General features: G+C 40.4%; 1 protein-coding gene across 6 annotated transcripts in view; it reads right to left on the reverse strand.

Moving 5' to 3' along the window:
• The window catches only part of ep400 (E1A binding protein p400), a 28,566-nt gene extending 11,435 nt beyond the window's left edge, over positions 1-17,131 (reverse strand). For 3 of the 6 annotated variants that reach the window (XM_044366293.1, XM_044366301.1, XM_044366310.1), the window contains exons 1-26: positions 16,948-17,131; positions 13,832-15,186; positions 13,621-13,728; positions 13,415-13,499; positions 10,962-11,350; positions 10,566-10,853; positions 9,848-10,033; positions 9,579-9,719; positions 9,399-9,477; positions 9,182-9,219; positions 9,038-9,095; positions 8,811-8,900; positions 8,262-8,375; positions 7,980-8,170; positions 7,719-7,896; positions 7,470-7,606; positions 7,181-7,350; positions 6,760-6,934; positions 6,491-6,627; positions 5,635-5,821; positions 4,851-5,020; positions 4,540-4,727; positions 3,197-3,499; positions 616-789; positions 266-418; positions 60-130 (exon numbers count right to left, since the gene is read on the reverse strand). In XM_044366293.1, coding sequence (XP_044222228.1) covers positions 60-130; positions 266-418; positions 616-789; positions 3,197-3,499; positions 4,540-4,727; positions 4,851-5,020; positions 5,635-5,821; positions 6,491-6,627; positions 6,760-6,934; positions 7,181-7,350; positions 7,470-7,606; positions 7,719-7,896; positions 7,980-8,170; positions 8,262-8,375; positions 8,811-8,900; positions 9,038-9,095; positions 9,182-9,219; positions 9,399-9,477; positions 9,579-9,719; positions 9,848-10,033; positions 10,566-10,853; positions 10,962-11,350; positions 13,415-13,499; positions 13,621-13,728; positions 13,832-15,151 — 5,130 coding nt within the window. In that variant the 5' untranslated portion in view covers positions 15,152-15,186; positions 16,948-17,131. The remainder of the gene's footprint in view (positions 1-59; positions 131-265; positions 419-615; positions 790-3,196; positions 3,500-4,539; positions 4,728-4,850; positions 5,021-5,634; positions 5,822-6,490; positions 6,628-6,759; positions 6,935-7,180; positions 7,351-7,469; positions 7,607-7,718; positions 7,897-7,979; positions 8,171-8,261; positions 8,376-8,810; positions 8,901-9,037; positions 9,096-9,181; positions 9,220-9,398; positions 9,478-9,578; positions 9,720-9,847; positions 10,034-10,565; positions 10,854-10,961; positions 11,351-13,414; positions 13,500-13,620; positions 13,729-13,831; positions 15,187-16,947) is intronic. The other 3 variants (XM_044366315.1, XM_044366322.1, XM_044366330.1) reach the window with 3 other exon arrangements.
• Positions 17,132-19,947: the final 2,816 nt, after the last annotated feature.

Raw genomic sequence — 19,947 nt, forward strand, 5'->3', positions numbered from 1 at the left:
GTCAGATTATCAAAAAGTGAAATGCATTACTTGATTTAGCTTGAAAGCAATGTACGAACCTGTGATCCAGCATGAGCCGCAGTAGTGAGCTTGGTGGCGGCTGCTGTGGCATTTGTAGTCACACCCAGCGCTTAAAAACAAATATATAACGTCAATAGAAGGATACAATCTATCAATTTGCAGTAGCGGTGCTATTGCTAATGCAAGTGTCAAACCTACTGTACAGGAGAAGAGGTTTAATATAAATTGGTACTGGATGAATCACCTTGTTGGGCTGTTGACAGAGCAGGATGAGGTGTACCAGGCGTAGCTGAGGCGTTGGAGGCAGGAACAGCTTGTGGCATTGTTTGCATTACCATGGATCCCTGGGGCCTGATGATCTGCTGCCCTGGAGCTGACACAATCTGCAGGATGTTCCCTAAAACATGACACATAAACAACCATTACAAAAAAAACTACTGGTAGAGTAAGTGTCCATACTTTGATATATCAGTGTAAACATTTATCACACCTCTATGATCAAAAGACAGGTGAATTTCATCAAGATGTTAAAAGGACATTAAAAATGAATGATGAAGGAATGAAAAGATAGTGTGACAGTGGGATGTACATTACCGAGTGTACCTTGGAGCTGCAAGGGCTGTCCCGTGGTGAGCTGGCGGAGCTGGCTGGGGGATAAAGTGAACTTGTTGCCCTGAAATTGCAGAGTGACAGGAGTCTCTGGCTGGGAGATACGATTCTGACTACCCGCTATGTTGGCCAGCTGAGCGATCTTCACCACGTCTCCACCTTCAATGAAAAGGAAGAAAACACACTTCATTAAAGACGGCATTTAAATGTCTGTTGAAACATCTGCCATGTTAACATTTACATAAAAATATACTCTGCATCAGTTAGTTAAAAGGGTGAAAAAGAGACAAGACATGCAGATCCAGGGTGGGTTAATCAGTGGAACGAGCCCAGTCGCCCTCCACAACAGAACCATAGCAGCTCCTATTTTTACAAACCCTGAAGGGGAAAGAAAATTGCTTTAAGAGCAGTCCTCAGGTGAGACAGAGAGCCTGAAACATACACAAAAATCAAGACCGCACTTGACTGCCTTTTCAAGGCAACACACATGGGTGACAAGGAAATATACTTAAGAGATTGGTGTCAAAAATGATATCTGTCAATAAAAAGTCTTTGAACACCCTTTAATTATCACTAGTTTGTTTTTTTAACTTTTCAAATATTATATGATTAACCTTTAAGCCATCTGAGCAATACACTCATTCTGATTTACCAGACATTTTTGAACATTAACTACAAGTAGTTTGGAAATAGCAAATGATGAACCTTGAGGAACTTTTTTAAGGCTCACAGTGAATGTTTTAGAGCTGCAACTATTAGTCAATTAGTTGCCAACTATTAAATTAATTGACAACTATTTTGATAACTGATTAATCTTTTGAGTCATTAAAAAAAGTCTAAATTCTCTGATTCCAGCTTCCTAAATGTGAATATTTTCGGGTTTCTTTAATCTTCTATAACAGTAAACTGAATATCCTTCGGCTGTGGACAAAACAAGACATTTGAAGATGTCACTGGGCTCTAGGAAACAGTGATCGACATTTTTCACCTTATTCTGACATTTATTTTATTCTGACCACTAAATTGATGAATGGAGAAAATAATCGACAGATTAACTGATAATGAAAATAATTGTTTGTTTCAGCCCTAAAATGTTTCCATTAGGCTTTTAATGTTTCTTAACCTGAGCAAGTTTCAGGTGCATCAGAAAGGCTTAACAGTTGATCCTATATATGTTGTAAGTACATAAACTGGGCTAACACAGGCATTAACACAATGTATGTCATACATTACTAATTCAGGTGCCTACTATTGGGGGTGTTCAAAAACCTCTGACTGGCAGTGTACTGTATCTCTCAGTACCATACCAATTTTGCAACTCAAGAACCAAGCTATCAGAAAGTACCCAATGGTATTAGGAAATTTAAAATGCTTCTATAAACATTTAGGAGTGTTTCAATAGTGGTGTAAAAAAAGCTATGCACTCATAGTAATACTAATTTACTAAATTTACAGAGCCCAGCAACTAACAGAGAAAAAGGATTTGACAATTTGTGTGCACAAATTAGTAACAATGACAGCAAAACACTGTGCTGGGTAGTGCAGTGAAAATACATTAAGTAAGAGTTGTCAGGCTGAGGACGATCTAAAGGATTATTCAGTGATTAAAGTATTCAATAAAGTATTAAGTATCAAGGATATAAATTGTCAATTGGCAAGCACATGATATTAATCAATGTGCATGAATCACTGAGTCAAGTTTATGTACAACTCATTCATGCGCACAAATTATCCAAAATTTTAACCAGTATCTGCTGGAGTAAAATAGTCTATCAAATGACTTCAAGAATCACACTCAAAATGTTTCAGCAATCTTAGTTCCAACACACAAAGTTGGAAATTTTGAAAAAAACAAACACTCATAAGATAATTTCCAAAAAATGTTTACCCTTTTAAAATAATCAAATACTGTGTGTTGTTACTGAAAAGGTTTCTCTGTTCACATTTGAGGCAGAAAGGGCTGGCAACTTTTGAGACCGTTTTCACATGCTTTGCAGTGACGCTCAACATCAGAGTGAAATCATAACATTATCAAACAAAAAATTAAAAACCAAAGCTTTGGGATTTCTTCCTGCAGCTGGGCTGATGCAAGAGACAAAAGAATATTAGTAAACTTGGAGAAAAAAAAAAAAAGATTAAAAAAGAAGGGGTAGAACATAATTAAGTGTAGTGACATGTGGTGTAACAACTGGGTTGTTCATAGTGTACATGCAGGTTTTGAGAAAGAAGCTGGGAATACAGAGGCTGTGGAGATGCTGCTGATATGGCTATAGATCTGATTTGAAGGAGCAAATTTTGGGACCATGAGTTGCACTAACAACCATGAGTTGTTGTAATTACTGATATATGGCATCAATGCTTTAAGTAACTGAAAGACCAAAACCGCTGTACCACCAGTGCTGCTACCATTGCACTTTAGAATTTACGTACAAAGTTTGTTTTAGGAGTAAAGACTGAACACATATCAGCAGTGCCCCAAGTAAAGGCCTCAGTGTAGAGCAGCCCGTACTGTTGTGGCGGAGGTGGAGGGGAAATGCTGAGAGGGAGGGGAGGGGAGGCCACTTACTAGGCAACCGTGCCTGGGCCTGGGATGTAAGAACCAGCCTCTGGGACAGTAAGCTGGGCTGGATGGCGTGGCTGGGGGCTAGAGCTGGCCTGGGGACGTGTGCTATTCCAGGCTGGCTAATGGGAGCTATAGATCCCACAACTGTGCCAGCTAAGGTCTGGCCCAAGGCCACAGGGGCAGCCCCCAACACATGCTGCCCAAGGCCACTGCTCCCAGAGGAGGCTACAGTGGAGGCGGCAGTGTTGCTGCTGCTGCTGCTGACAGAAGAGGTAGTCTGGGCTCTCTGTGTAGCTGTTCCAACCGCTGTGAAGTACAAGGTAATGGGGGTATGGGACTACATGTTAGGGGGAACCCAATATTTAGTCAAATCATCAGTACGATCAAAAGCCTATGTTCACTCAGCAGTGGTGGGCCAACGCAGCGAGCAGAATTAGGGTTGTTACTGACCAATCAGTGATAGATTCATCACTGCTAACAATTTGATTGATGAAATATATAGTACCTGACAATAAGCAAAGTTGGTGTTACAGTAACTGTGCATCTCTAGAGCATCAATTCCATCTGTGTGGGTGTATTTAGTGGCAGCCAAACTTCACCCAAACTGAAATAAGCACCTTTTGTGTGCAACTCTTTATCTAACAAGTCTGACTGTTGTTTGTTTCATCATATCTTCATTTGCAATATTACCACTTACATAATTGTCCTATCATTTTTTTAATCAATAAGCAGTTACAGCGGAACAGGGCTGGTAGTCCCTAAATGATGTAGTAGTCAACAAAGGCTTAGGGCACAGGAAGCTAAAGCTGCCAAAAAAAGCCATACATTAAACTGTATCCTACTGGCTGTGCTGCCATTAGGGGAAAACAGTATGGCGAGCCCACCAGTGCTGTATGGAAGAATGAATCTAAACAAATGAAACCTCTGTGGCCAGTGAAATTTGCCAATGAAGGTGCATCAAACCTATCCATAACAGACCTAAATAATTTGCAGGACTGCGCATAAATATCTACACACAGTTTTTAAAATACACTGCAATAACTAATAACAACATATGACCATATGGGCAAAACCTACATTAATATTTTATTCATGATACAGTATAATCAGATTAATTTAAATCCAAAACAATGACACAATCATGCAGCACAACACTCTATAATGCACACATCACAAGCTTAAAACATGTATAAGCTCATTAGGTAAAGGTCCCAATATAACAGCTACGGGTGGTCATGTTTGTCTTTTAAAGTTAAACGTTAGATGAAACTATCTAGAATCCAGTAGCCTCTGTGGAAACAAAATTTCCTGTCCTTTACTGAGCACCGTCCCTGGTATGCACTTACCATGAGAGGTGGCTGTAGCAGTTGCAGTGGTGACGGGGGACTTGCCCCTGGTCTGGGCTGACTGGCTGGTGGTGGAAACGGAGGTGCTAGTAGCAGGAGAGCTCGTTGGAGGACGCGGGCCTGCTGTAGTTGTGATGGCACCTAGGCGACCTTCTGGCTTTGTCCCATACTGCACTGGTTGGAACAATCTGATCAGAAAAAAATTAAATGATTATGTTGTATCAAAGCCAGAATATCCATATAACAATAACACTTTAGAGCAGTTTGAAAACGTAGAGGGGGAACATCATCATTGAGATTTTATTGCTGACCTCATGGGTTTTATCGGGCATGGCTTGGGTCGTGGTGGTGGATCTGGACCAGTGTAGATCTCCTCAATGAGCTGCTGTGTGACTTTCAGTTTGGGTACTGCCTCTTCAGTCTGATACCGAGTCAGTCTATTCTCATTATTGATCAGATCAAATATGGACATGTTTGCAATCTAGGAAGATAATGAGATGAAAGACAACAGCAGAAGTGGATCAATGTCGACTGATGAATACATTTCAATAATTACATTTTAACAAAACAACAGAATATTCAGCAAATGCTGATTAAATCAAGGCATAATTACATAACATTTAACAAATCAAATGATATAAAGTAAAGCAAATATAAAGTACAAAAAGGGAGGACAGTGTGCTCAGCAGGGCAGAAACCAATGATTACTTTTATTACAAATGAATTGATTAACATATTTTTTCAAGTAACAGTTTAGTCTTTAAAAGGTCAAAAACAATGACAGATGTCAATCACAAAGTGATGTCTTAATACTGATTATTCTGTCTGTCTAAAGATTATTTTTTCTGTCCAATAATCCAAATAACTAAGAAAATCTTTACATTTGAGCAACACCTAAATTATTCACTTATCAAAATGGGAGTTGATTAATATCCTGTTAATCAACTGACTGATTAATCCTTTTAGCACTGCTATTCAGGGTGTTTGCCTATTATGTCTTAAACCTCATCATAAAAACCTAATTTTTTAGTTTAGACACTTGAAGAGTAGCCAACAACTTGGTGGATCTTGGCAATGCAAAGCACAAGTGTATACCTTGCTGGAGTCGTTCTGCAGCGCTCCCAGCACCAGTGATGGGATGTTGTATTGCAGAGGAGAGGAGAAGTAGGAGCTGCTTGTCTCTCTGGGTGACACTAGATCAGGGTGGTTACACACTCGCTGTAACTGCATCAAGACCTGAAGCACGCTGACAAAATGACCTGTCTTCAGCGCCTCCTGGGCTCTAGGGGTACACATCAAAACAGAAGACATGATTGATTTAAGATGGTTTACAACAAAGGAAAGAAATATATTGCAAATATTTACAACAGGTTATACTGTGCTTTTGATTTTTTTTTTTCAAATTTAATACATCATTTAAGTTACTGTCAATACAAGGTAACATGTTAATATTCTTTAATTATTTTTAGTGGAGAGACCTACATATTTTACAGTATAACTGAATATATTGCATTCAACTTCAGAAAGCTTTACTGTGGCACAAAGAGAGTTAAAAAATCACAAATGTGTGCCTACTTTGTATCTGTGGTGATTTATTTAGTTCATTAGGTGTTGCAAATCTATATTTCTTATGGCTGTGGAGTCTGAGCAAGATTCCCGGTTAAAAACCTAATCAAAATGTCTCTAACTTCAAAAAGAAACCCACGGCTTTGGTATGTTCTTTCTGGCTTTCATTTAAGGGAAAATTTTATGGGTAAATATCTGAGGGGAAAAAAATTGTGGTCATAATATGTCAACAATAAATGCATTGAAAGTTAAAAAGGGTTGGGAGTTCGTTTTATTTGCTGTCCAGTTATCAGTTTGTACATTTCCTATTCTATGACTGATAATGTATGAATCCTGTGTGTGGTATGTCTTGAAAGTCCCGTCTCTTGTGTGGAGCAAATCTCACCCTGGTTGAGTAAGTATATCCTCATAAAGGCTCTTCTGTCTGCTGGAGAGGCGGCACTTCAGGATGTGTTCATACTTCTTGGGCAGTTGTTTCTCCACATCCCTTTTGGAGCGCCTCAGAATGAAAGGCTGGATCATCTACAGTAAAGATTAAGAGGGTTTCATATGTAATCTGCATTTATGGCTTAAAGGTTAGGTGAATTAATCATGTTTTGATTTTTAATGCAGCACAGTTGAATCAGTACAAGCATTTGCAGGCGCTATACCCACCCTGTGCAGCCGGATGACCAATTTGTGGCAGTAGTCCTGGTTCTGGTCTGTGCCTGCCTTAACAGGGAAGTCAGAATAAGGCCTGGTGATTCCTGGCATAAGGAAGTGGATCATGGTCCACAGCTCTTTTAGGGTGTTCTGTAGAGGAGTGTTGATGAGGAGGATCCTCTGCTCACTGGAAGATGCACAAAATACCTCAGTTATTGAGTCAACAGAGCCTTCTTATAAGTATCTAACAGAATATGAAGTGTTTTCATAGAGAAAGAAAAAAAATCACTGACATAGAAATGATCTCATCAGTGAAATAATTGGACCAAAACTACTGTTGCATATGCATCAGTCAGACCCAAAAGCCATGTGGCAGATGAATGGGGATGATATACACAAGCCTGAAAAACCGTGAAATTACATCCCAGCTCACCTTTTAAGAGCAAAGATTGTTTCCCAGTGTTTTTCAGTCATGTTTTTGATGAGCTGCACTTCGTCCAGGACCAGGTGCCTCCACCTTCGCCTCAGAAAATGGCTCTGGTCCTTCATCAGGAGCTTGTAGGATGTCACACAGACATGGAAGCTGTTGGCTTCTCCCCACCACTGTAGATCAGTGATCAGATAATATGTTATCGCATTTACAGCTTTTTTTTAGGTCTGTTTTATGGAGTTGTGTTATCAATGTGTGTGTGTGTTTTTTTTAAAATACAGCGAAAACCTACCATTCTCTGAGATCTGCGCTCCCTTTTGTTGCCCAGGTACAGGAGGATCTTTAGGCCAGGACACCAGCGCTTGAACTCCACCTCCCAATTTAGCAACTTGCACGTCCTTACCACAATAAGGTGGGGTCCCCAGATGCCTGTAGACAAAAACAGGTGATGTGTTAATTACATTCAGTTCTACAAATTGGATTAACAAACACCTTGAATATTTAACAATTATGTTATTACTATCTTCCAACAGAGGCATACCCTCTTGGCCAGCTAAGTGGGCCATGTAAGCCACAGTCTGTACGGTCTTGCCAAGGCCAGTCTCATCAGCGAGGATACCATTGAGGTGTTTCTTGTAAAGGTTCACCAACCAGTCCACACCAATTTGCTGATATTCTCGCAGTGAGCCATGCAGCAGAAAGGGAGCTGGGCTGCGGGTCTAATAAAATAAAAGATAAGTTAAAATATAATAATAGGCATCTTGTTCTTTTATATGTCTGTGTGAATTTGAGTGTGTCTTACAGAGGAAGTGGTCCTGAAGCTGCCCTTGGGCAGTATTAGCTCTGTGGCAGCAGCAACTTCAGCTATGTCTCTGGCGGGGTTCCCATCAGAGTCACTGGAAGAGGCCTTGTCAGCAGCACGGTACTGGTCCACACTGAGCAGGGAGTCAATCAGCACTGCCTCAGGTGGACTGCTCGCAGGACACTCCATACCTGGATAATAGAGTATCAACTATTTTAGAGGCAGGTTATTCATAACCATCAGCTGACAAAACAGGTGTAAGGGTGACCATGACTATTTCACCTTCAGTCTCTTCCATGTCATTCTCATCACTATGAGGACTAGGCTGAGGCCACTCAAAGCTGTCAACGTAGGCGCCAGCATATTGTTTCATCAAAGCATCCAGAGGCATCTCAGCTAAGAGTCAAACAATACAAAAGCATTTTAATTAGAAACACAGACGTAAAAGACACAAGTCATTCTGGTACATGTATGGATTATTGGACTAAGTGGCAAAAATTGAAAAAGTGTTTAATAATTTTAATCAATTTATAATTTGTTTAGAAAATAAAATAAGATACTGTTCAAGAATCCTTCATTGTATAAATTCCAAATGTGTGTTTAATTTATTCATCATTGAGCACAGCAGAAAATAGCTATAGTTGTGAACCCCAGTGTAATTAATGTCAGGTTATGAAAAAATGGATACCACCACCATGTTTACTGATGACCTGAATATATTTTATGTTGTGTACAAGGGAATATCATACAAATGGGGTTTTAGGAGTAGACTAATTTCTTAATCCTGCTTCTCCACATATGCATAGACAGAAAAGTAAAGTGAGTAATTACCATCTTTGGCGAGGTCAACCAACTCTGCTTTGTGGTCTGCTACCCCTTCCACGGCCTCCTGTTCCTCTATAGTGCTCTCTTCATCTGGGACTAAAAAATTGGCAGTCAAATAATGAACAGTTGTAAATAGTTTTGCAAGGCCAAGGCAACTGCACTGCACCAACTGCTATAAAGACTATTTTTTTAACTTTTTTTGGCAAAATGAACTTTGAAAGTTTAACACATACCATCTTTATCAGCCAAAGATGAACTTGATTTTCTTTTTCTAGTTGAAGTGGCCACTTCCTAAAAATAAATTAGAAATACATGTAAGCATCATGCAATATGTGCTTTTGCTTTGTCATACATTAGTGTTTAAGTGCAGCACCTACCTCTTTATCAGCTTTCTCTCCTGTTGACTGACCAGGTACTGTAACAGAAGTAGCTTTAGTTCAGTACACTTAACAAGTAAACAAAAATATCAGCATTTCTGAAGTATGTTTAAAACAGGTGAAATAGACTGGCATGATTTAGATTTAAACTGAGCCCAATGGATGGCAAAGTAAAAGCTTGTGATATAGAACAAATCTGATATTAAATGGGACGTACCTTTGGCTGAGGCTTTTTGTAAGCTGAGGGCTTTGAGCCTCTTTTCATAAATTTCAAAATGAAGTTTAATTTCCACAACCTGACAGAAAAAAAAATAATTTAGACTGGTAAATACACAATTATTCATTTAAAAAACATGATAAGGTTTCATACTTGATAAAAACAACAAAAAAAACATACCTGCTCAATGTTAGACCAGAAGAACTCCACCTCTCGGGCAATTGTGCTGGCAATGTGACGAAGATGAATTTCCCGTTCTTTCTTTGACCTCTCTTCACTTTTCTTCTGCTCTTGATGGTAGCGGGCACATGTGCGAACAAGCTGTAGCAGAGACACATGAGACAGTTTGGCTTTCAAAAAAATATCAACTTCTGTAGTGACTCCTCCTTTCTGTTGTGCCAATGTGTCACTTCACATTAATCTCTCTCTGAATAGGTTCCCTGCTGTACCTTCTTGGCAGCAGCCTCTTTCCACCTCCTCTCCTGGGCAAAGTCAGCTGCCATCCACTGCATCTCCTCCAGAAGGTAATCCCAGTGGGACTTTGGACGCGAGGCTTCCACGAGCTTGGGAAGCCTACTGGCTGACCACTGGCCCTCCTTTCTCAGCTCAGAGATGCGTTGATGCACTTGACTCTCCTGGGGATTAAACACAGCATGTGACATCAAAAAAGAAATCAAATCAAGTCATTTTTATTTGTAAAGCCCAATATCACAATTTTGCCTGAAGGGGCTTTACAATAAAAAAAAATTACCATTCTTGACCTATTCATCCTTGTTTCAATTGCTTCCATCAAATATGTGTTGAAACCCAAAATTAAAGCCTTACTCAATGAGCACACTCAGTTATAAGACAATGCACAAAAGCAGCACATATAAAGAATAAAAATAGCAGTTATTAGAAATTCACAATAACCTTATGTCTTCATACTAAAAAGGAGTCAATTCTTTTTACTCATTAAATCTCATAAGAAACTAAGCAGAAGTTAGAAGTATTCATCTTTGCTTTCATCAAGAAAGGAATACATGACTATTTGCAGCCACTAGTGAAGACTCAAAAGCAACACATAAGTGTATTTAAGATATTTCAAGGCATTCAATCTAGTCAAGGCTAGATTGTTTAATTATTTATCCAAATAAACATTTGCAAACTGGATGTGCAGGAACTCACCAGTTTAGCTTGCTCAACTTGCTTATCTTGAGAACCCTCCTGCGAGGACTGCATGGTTGCACTTTGACCAAACCCACCAATTTTGACTGCAGAGACACCATTGGTTCCAGTCAGTTTGGACTGGGTGCTTGGGTTGATGTTGGAGCCAAGAGGGCGAAGAGGACTTGTAGTATGGGGGGTTGGAACAGAGTTGGGAGCAGGAGACATGGAGGTCAAGGATATTGAGTTGGTCATAATCCTTTGAACTGGTTGGTTTGACTCTGCCCCAGGGCGAGCAAGGGCCACCGTCTGCCGAGAAGGAAACTCATCTTAATAGGACATTTTGAGGTGTCACCATTTAAGTACAAATATAAATGCATACTATATTTATGTGGTTTCACGTAGACGTAGACTAACCGCTTGTCCTGACTGTAGCATGGCCTGGGATTGTTGCTGCTGAGGCTGCAACTGAAGATGAAGACCAGGCTGCATCTGCTGCTGGAGTTGGGCCTGGAGCTGTGTGTGGGGGTTTACTGTGGCCAGGACAGGCCCACCTGTTTGCACCTTCATCTGGAGCTGACCACCTGGCTGGGCTGTACTCTCCACTAACTGAGCCTGCTGAGAGAGTGTCATGGGCAGGCCTGCCATAGGGAGGGCACCTTGGGGCAACCTGCCAGGCAGCTGGGGGGGAGGGGTGTGCAGGCTGGCTGCATTCTGGACTGGAGGTCCTTTGGATGGGTCGTATTGTTGCTGGTTCTGCTTCTGTCCTGCAATCTGGACCGCTTGGGGAGTAGGCGGCATCCCGCCTGTACACATAGTAACCAAATTATAGGACAAACAAAGGGGTGGTATAAAAAGCAACACAAGGAAAGAGGGTAAAAATCAGGTTGTCAATATTGTCATGTAAAGTGGAGTGATAAAGTGTAGAAATGTCTTTTGTGCTCTTGCTAGATTTTTAAGATTTTAAAATTGCCATTAGGTGTTTGGTAGCTTTCCCTTAATATACATTTGAGAGCACCCTTGCAACTAGTTACATATTTTGAAGCTAATAAGTAAATAATTAAATGGTACTTTTAAATTGTAAATGATGAGTTTCAGCTATTAGAGCTCCTCAGCCTTAATGAACTACATGTACTTTATGAATCAACAGTAGTGTACTACTTCCTGATGATCAGAGCGGAAACTAATGAAACTCATACGGCAAAATGATTACAGAAGAAATGAAATCAATGTGGTCATCTACATGTCTCTCAAATAAAATACTACTTTGATTAATGCAAAACCAAAACATTGCATTTCAAATGTTGAGAGAATGTGGTTAAAAACATCAAAAATTATACATGCAATAAGAGAGGTTTTAGAGAGTAAAAATAGAAATGTTTCAAAGGAAAATGAAAAAAGAAGAACTTCTGAAAATAAAGAGACAGGGAGAGGAAAGGGTAAATAAAAATTCAGAGCGGACACACACAAAAACACCATATGTTTGGCATGCATGAAGCGATGTCATTTTAGCGGTAATCAAGGCATCTGAATGCCTCACAGAGCAACAAAGCACAGAGGTGAGAGCAAAAGGACACACATGGGGTCTTGCAGACAGCAGGCCTGAGCGGAGCTGTGCACACTAAAGCAGCGCCTGCCTTACCTCCCTGAACGTCACACCACCTTGCCTAGACGCCATCAACACCTGGCCCTGACACACCCACACCACCACAATCGCAAAAACCTGTGCCGTGAACACAACTCCTCCACATGATTCCCCTCCTACTTAGACTGAGGGAAAGAAGCCAAGTCAGAACAAAATGCCATGAAATAACATGGAAGGAAATCAACAAAATGTGAACATGAGATAAATAAATACACTCTTGAAGATGTGACGTATGAATTTACGATTGATGATTTCTGAATCCCTGTTGATGATGCAAGGACGGACAACCAGTGAGGGAAAGACTTGAAGGAATGACAATGGGAAACCAAAAGGACGCATGACATGTGGATTCATAAAATGGGAAAACAAGCAAAACCCACTGGAAAGTGAATTTATTCCCACAGGGTTCCCACTTTCTGTGATCCACCTCCACATTAGATGAAAATCCATCAGCACGGGAAGGTCTGTCCAAATAAAGACGACTAACAGGAACAAACTTCAGAAAAGAAGAGATGGATAACGACGGGTGACCAATAGTTAAAACAAAAAAGGAAAATAATAAGACATGGCATCTTCCCATTGAGTGGCTACTCTTCTTCAGACTTGAATTGTCTTCTTCCCCATTTATCCTGACAGAGAGAGCTGGTGCTGGTAGAACTAAGCCTGAACTTCCTGTGGACTGCTGGAAAATCCAGCAGATGGATGAAGATCTGTTTGTTGATGCTGCTTGGAGTTTGTTTGTAGAAGATGAATGTTGTGATTCAGTTTTTAAAATCTCCTTAGTATGAGGAAGGGGACACGTCCAGCAGCATCGAACAGAACACAGAGCGGCCTGGTAGTAGCACTCCTACCTTGCGCAGTTGGCATAAGCTGCTGGAGTGGAACGCCAGGTGATCCTAAAGGAGCTACACCAGGATGCTGGAAAATCAGCCCATGGCGACCAACGTCAATCCGGGACCTCTTAGCCTGATCTGGGATTTAAAACACACAATACCCTCATAACGCAAAAAAAAGCACTCGGCATAGAGCAATGACCTTCTGAAGACCTTGCAGGTCACCTCTCCTTCCTCGGGTTAAGACTTCAACACAGAGCGCAAGTAGGGGATGCCAAATATCTAAAAGCAGAAGCAATTAGAGGGAGAAAAGAAAACAAACAGAAAACAAAGCAAACGGGGAGGAAACAAAGCAACAAAAGAGACACAGGTGTCTACGATCCTTGCCCTACCTGCTTGCACCATGGCCTGTTGCCTCTTAAAGGCATCCATGTCTCCGGGGTTGGCAATGGTGCCAGCAGCAGTCCCTTGATGTCCCTGCAAAAACAACCTCAAGGAATTAGTAAGATATTTCCTCTTTACAAAGATTCTCAATAGAATTTAAGAAATAACTACAAACAGTTAACTGTAATAAGTAGAAAAGTGTTGCCTCTATTACCTGAAATTGCTGCTGGGAAGAGAAAGCTGCAGAAACATTGGGAGGAAGCTGTGTTGCTATGGCAACTGGTGTCACAGCTTGACCATCCTTTCCAGTGACAACCTTCACCTGAAAGAAGCACAGATTTGAAAGAAGCACAATATTCATTGAATGTGAAACTCTCTAATTTTAAAATTCCAACATGAACTCACAGAGCCAGCCAATGTAATACCTCATCATTAATGACCTCAGATTGTTCTTCTTCTTCCTCTTCATCTTCAAGGTCCAAGTCGTTCTGTCTCAAGTAAGTGTACAAGGGAACACAGGGTTTCTTCTTAAAGGCTAAGTAGTCCATCATGTTCCCTTGCAGGTGCTGGAGAAAGAACAGCTCAATCAGATATTCTTTGAACACCTCCTTCAGGCTCTCCATCTTCTTGGTATTGTGCTCCAAGCATTGTTTCCTTAGCAGAGCTATCTCTGGAGTAGAAGGAGCAATTTCCTCTAACTTCTTGGGAACCTGTTTTTTCATAGTTCCCACTACCATGCTGGTGGGTGCAAGAGGATTATTGGGGGTCCCTTGGGATGAACTGGTGAGGGATGGGCTAGATGGTGGAATGGAGGAGGGTATACTAAAGGATGCTGTGGCTGTGGTTCCTACTCCAGCAACCACACTCTGTGGTGTCTTCTCAAATATCATAGGGCGCGCAAGCTGTCCTTGAATGATGCTGCTTATCTGTGGAGGTAGGTTGGAAGTGGTGATGTGACCTGGGCTTCCCAGAGTGGGCAGAGCAGTCCCGGGGGCCACAGGACTTTGAGGTCCGAGGTGGTGAATGGTGCCTCCAGTCTGTGAGTGAGGCTGAGACAGCCGGCGTTCTCTCACAGAGCCTGGTGCTCCTGGAGAGGCCAGCTGTACCTGGCCAGGTGTGGCAGGGGCAATCTGGGCCAACGCTGTTCCGTCCTGGTAAACAAAATGGCCACTTCCCGGTGGACTGCTTAAACTGATTTGCCGCACTAGCATACCGGCTTCAACAAATCGTGTTGGACTCTGTCCACAGACACCCAATGCTGTTGCAGGGGCTCCTGGCCTTGTCACACCTTGCAGCGGGACTGGACTGTGTTGGGTGGGACTTTGGGGCTGCATGGGTTGGGGCACAGGTGAGGTGACCTGGATGTAGGAAGATGGAGCATGCTCAAACCTCCACTGAGGTGTAGTATGCTGGAAGCCGGGAGATGCTGGGTTCTGGAGGGGGAGTGGGGTTAGGGTGATCTGGTTGCCAGGCACAATCTGTCCCACATTTTGTAAAGTGATGTTCATGTTCTGTCCAGTGACTGGGCTACGACTCATGATTATCTGATAATTGGGCGACTGGGGGGCAGAAGGGCTGGCAGCAGAAGAAAATGTAGTCACAGGTGATTGAGGATGGTTAACTGTAGCTTGCTGCTGTGTAACTGCCATGGTGGGTTGCTGCTGCTCCTCTGCTTCAGACCCACTGACAGACTTGGATCTCTGGAGTTGTCGTTGCATATTCTGTGATCCACTTCCATGGTGCATTGCGTGACACTGTTACTATGTCTAAACACAATAATCTGTGAAAAAGGCACAGCAGAGCACAACAATTTAATAAAAGAGGAACTCTTATCCATGTAACACTACAATACCCACTACACCTACAAATTATATATATTATTTTAGTTTAAAATATAAAATGTGCAATACATTCCATAATTTACATAACCACCTACTACATATATATATAAAGTAACGTCACTTTAAAAAAATAAATAAATTTAAAAAAATCAATATTTATCTCAGCACTCTGTGCATTCTTCACTTCTTTGCACTATTTATATCCTGTTTACAGTTCACAGAAACAGTTTCGCCTGTTTAAAGACATTCCTTGTATATCTTTCTGAAGATTGTTGTGTTGTGTGTAAATACATCAAGAGCCACTGAACTGGAGTCAGATATCGATATGATATGTATATACCTTAAGCTTATATAAATTTGTCAACCATCAGAGATTTTGTCACACCATTTATACTCAGGTTATCTATCCTTTCAGTATCTCTAGGTGTATTAGGCCACTGTCAGATATGCTGAACATCAGAGTAGTTATATTTTATGGCAATATTGAATTATCTTTATATGATTTTGCAACAATGTTTTTATTGGTCTATAATTTACTGGATAAACCTAAAAAAATATATTCATGTTTGTTTACTTTACCTACACCTACCTACCTACTTTACCTAACTATTTCTTGATTGGTTAAGCAATATGTCATACAGTATATTAATGTCTTGACATAAAACATATATACATACATACATACATACATAAAGACAGAATTTTCTCAATATTGCCCAATCCTTATTCTAACTTGTATAAATATCCAATTGTGACGTTTAAAATACCCACACAGACAAACACATTAACATTAAGTGATCGAAAAATATACAGAGCAGCTGCTGGACAGTACACTTCACTCTTGACAGCTAGCACATCACGCACGTTAAAATGTCTTTATTAAGTATAGAGGTGGTGTGTTAATGGTGACAAAAAGGTAACGACCGTTACCTTAACGCCCAGAATATACACCTTGCTGTTATATAATTTGTGGCTTCCATAATACATCTTTGACGTATTATAGCTACAACTCATTTGTGTCTAATCTTCAGCGGACGCCAGACAAAAGCAATAAAAATCAACGATATTATAGATAAAGATTCTTCTGTAATGGAAATAATGGTGTTGATCTAGTTTAACGCTGTGAATCAACCAAAGCCTGCAAATCTGCATTTGAAACAAAGGTGATATACCGATGATGGTCGTGGTGATACTATAAGCGTTATATGTTATATGCATATTACAGTAAATTACAGCGTCGAGAAATTCACGAGTATGTTGTAGGCTGCTGGTTTTAACACAGTACCGATTGCATCATATTTACAACCAAAATGGCTTGTAAAAAACAGTATTTTCTGACACCGGTTTACATTTTCATTGTTTGTTACGACGTTAACTTCAGCTCCCACTTCCAGTATCGCTCCGGGGCGTAACGTCAGCTAACGCTAACTAGCTAGTAGCATTACAATTAGGCATTGACACTTTTTGTCGGTGTAATTAGGTATGAGCAAAGAGCTACAACACAATATACTGAGAGTAGATTGTAAACATTAAACTGTTATATATGCAATGATGCTGCCCGTGAAATTTCAATATTTACAACAACCCTTGCTACGGGACGCGTGCTAGCGAATGGTACGATGTTAGCTTGTTATTGCTAGCAGGCCATCTCCCAACGAATGAATAATGTTACATTTTATCACCTCACTGGTGTTACTTACAGGGAACGGGGGCTTCTGTAGTTGTTTCATAAATCCTAAGTCATATTTACAATGAGACAGATGCTGTAACAAATGCTATTCGGCGAAAAAATAAAATATCGATATTGCTACCGGCTATTCAATGTTTTGGAGCTAATTTCATTCAGCAACATGGCGACCGCGGCAACCTTTTGTGTAACCCGGATGTCGTTCGGTTTTCAGGAAGCGGTAATACAGTGAAACGATGACGTAAGCTAAAATGGGTTATTTAATGAATTTTAATAATTATGTATGTTGTTACCCGCCTGATATATGAGTAAACCATCATTATTTTTAGTCAAAAAGCATAATTTCTTTGTATTACGTTCTTAGAAACTAAATACAATCTTTTGGAAATCAGCAGTGGAAGAAATACTTAGATCCTAATCTAACCAACCAGAGGTCTTCGTTAGCCTAAGAGATTGTTGCTGGCCTCCAGCAACAGTCATTAAACTGTCTAAACTGCCACAATAGTATTACTTTGTAGATATTACAATACATTTGGTAATGATAGCAATGCTGTTGGACTTTAAAAGCAGTGTATATGGTTTGGTGGTGGCATATTTTGAGTTTGAGTATTTGGCTGGTTTTGATTGGCCATTGTGCTGGTTTTGTCACACAGACCTGGCAACCCTGTGTGCTGCCCAGCTAGGTTTAGCAGGTTTTTGTTCCAACCAAGCAAGAGCACAGCTGATACTACTGTCTACATCCTGTTACCTGTTTACATCTTGTTCTTAATTGTCCTTACCAGTTCTCATTAGCAATATACATTAGTGAACAACCTGTCTACATTACAGTTTATCGTTACTGTACACCTGCTACCACGGTATTATATTCTTACCAATGTCTTATATTCTGTTTTATTACTATGTTTTAACTCCTGCACTATTTTATATCTTAGATTCCTACTTTTACTTGCATTTTTCTCTTTTCTATACATATCATTTGAGCATTGTTGGAGGGATCCTGAGATTTAAGATTTTCATTGCCAATGACTGTCTCACTATAATTGTTGTGCACATGACTAATAGAGAAATTAAGTAATGGTGATCGGTTTCTTTTTCTTTTTCTTTTATAGGTATGAAAACTTACCCAAAACTGCAACTCTAGGGTGTGCAGTTGGCATTTCCCCAATGGCAAAGCTGCTGGGCCATTGTGATTTGCATGGAATGATTCCTCAACCACCTCAGCCATACCCCTAAATGGAAGAAACAAATGATCCATAACAGTGGTGAGGATGAACAGATCAACTACACGATGCTGAGGTAGAGAATGTCATGCTGAGAGAAGAGAATGAGAAATTAAAAAACAATTGGAGAAACAGAGGCAAACTTTTTCCTTCAGTCAAATTTCCTCTTGTCCAGTATGATAGGGCCCGACTGCACCAAGGTTGCTGTCTCTAACACAGAGATGCTTGACACACACAGTAATTTGTACAGCCAGTACAAAGGACGGACCATGCTGAGGGCTCTAATTGGTGTGGCTTCCAATGGAGTAATTACATGTGCGGTGGGAGTGCCTCAGACAAGGCAATCACAGCTGACTGTGGACTTCTCCAACATCTGAAACCAGGTGATATGGTTATGGCAGACAAGGGCTTCACAATTCAGAACATTTTGCTGAACAGCCTGTCTTTCCTTTTCAATGGACAGTTCACACAGGAGGAAGTGAACAATAACTGATCAATAACTGACAATGACTGATCTCCCATTCAGAGGCTGAAATTGTTTGGCATTTTGCACCACATCACTTACCAGTTCAGAAAAAACATCAACAAGATACTAAAAGTATGTGTGTGTCTTACAAATTTACAAACACCCATTCTCTGCGAAATTGAATGAATTAACTGATTGTCAATGTGTGTTAAACATTGTTGAATAATTGATTCATGCCTGAGAAAGGTGTGCTTTGCCCCCTTTGTGGGCATCTTTCCATCTTCCTATTCTTTTGACTAATTTATGTCCCTGTTTGTTTTGCGGAAAGACTTTTATTAAAAAAGTAATAAAGATAAAAAAAAATGTGCTACTCTTATTTATATCCAGAAACATTTATTTGTCAAAAAACATGTATTGTGTGAAGTGCCAAAACTTCATTTATTATGACTGTCACAATTAATTCAAAGGACATTAGTACAGATCATGAATGCAGGGTAAATACAATTGCAGATATAAACATACAACTGTGACACAATGTTTGGTAGGAAACAAATCTTTATAAAATGTTTCCAGAGTGTCAGTGTTAACAGCCCATGTTGGGTCTTTGAGCACTGGCAGGTCAACAAGGGCAAAAGGAATCCTCACAAGTAGGTGACATCTGTTAGCTCTGGTCAGGTGCAGGTTGCCCTAGATCTGATGCCAGTAGTTATGAGTTTGTTTTAGTGTCAGAGACACAGTCACTTCATCCAACTCCAGAAAAAAGTCCCTACTCTCTGCTGCCTGCAGGATAGTCCTGGTTCTGGCTGACCACAGACACTTGACCTCAGTAATGCGGCCACTTGATACTGCCCCATCTGGAGATTCACCAAGCAGGCTGCTGTCAGACAGAAACACTCCCCTCTCCTGGATAACGACGCCAGTACGCTCCATGTATCGCTGCTTTCCCCCTGGTTCATGGAGGATTTCCCAATCACATGCCTTGAAAAAAACCCCATACCACTTATTGCAGTGATCACCAGCCCTGCTGCTCGAGAGGTACTGCCCTGCATGCTTTAGGTATCTCCTCACTCTAACACAGCTGATTCTAATTATTAACTCATTATTAAACCCTTGACAAGCTTAGCTGCTACAATCATTATCGATGTAAATGTCCCATGTGACTGATATGTTATTATATGATATAGATTGTTAATACTGATTTCACTGTTGTACTTGGTTGAGGTAGAGCTAGTTTAACTGCTTTATATATTGTACAGTTAGGTAGGTGTTTTAATCTTTAGTATGTATTATATTTTATAAGTGTATGTTTTTTATGTCAAATAATCAG

The sequence above is a fragment of the Thunnus albacares genome, chromosome 2, assembly GCF_914725855.1.
Source record: "Thunnus albacares chromosome 2, fThuAlb1.1, whole genome shotgun sequence".
Taxonomy (NCBI): Eukaryota; Metazoa; Chordata; class Actinopteri; order Scombriformes; family Scombridae; genus Thunnus; species Thunnus albacares.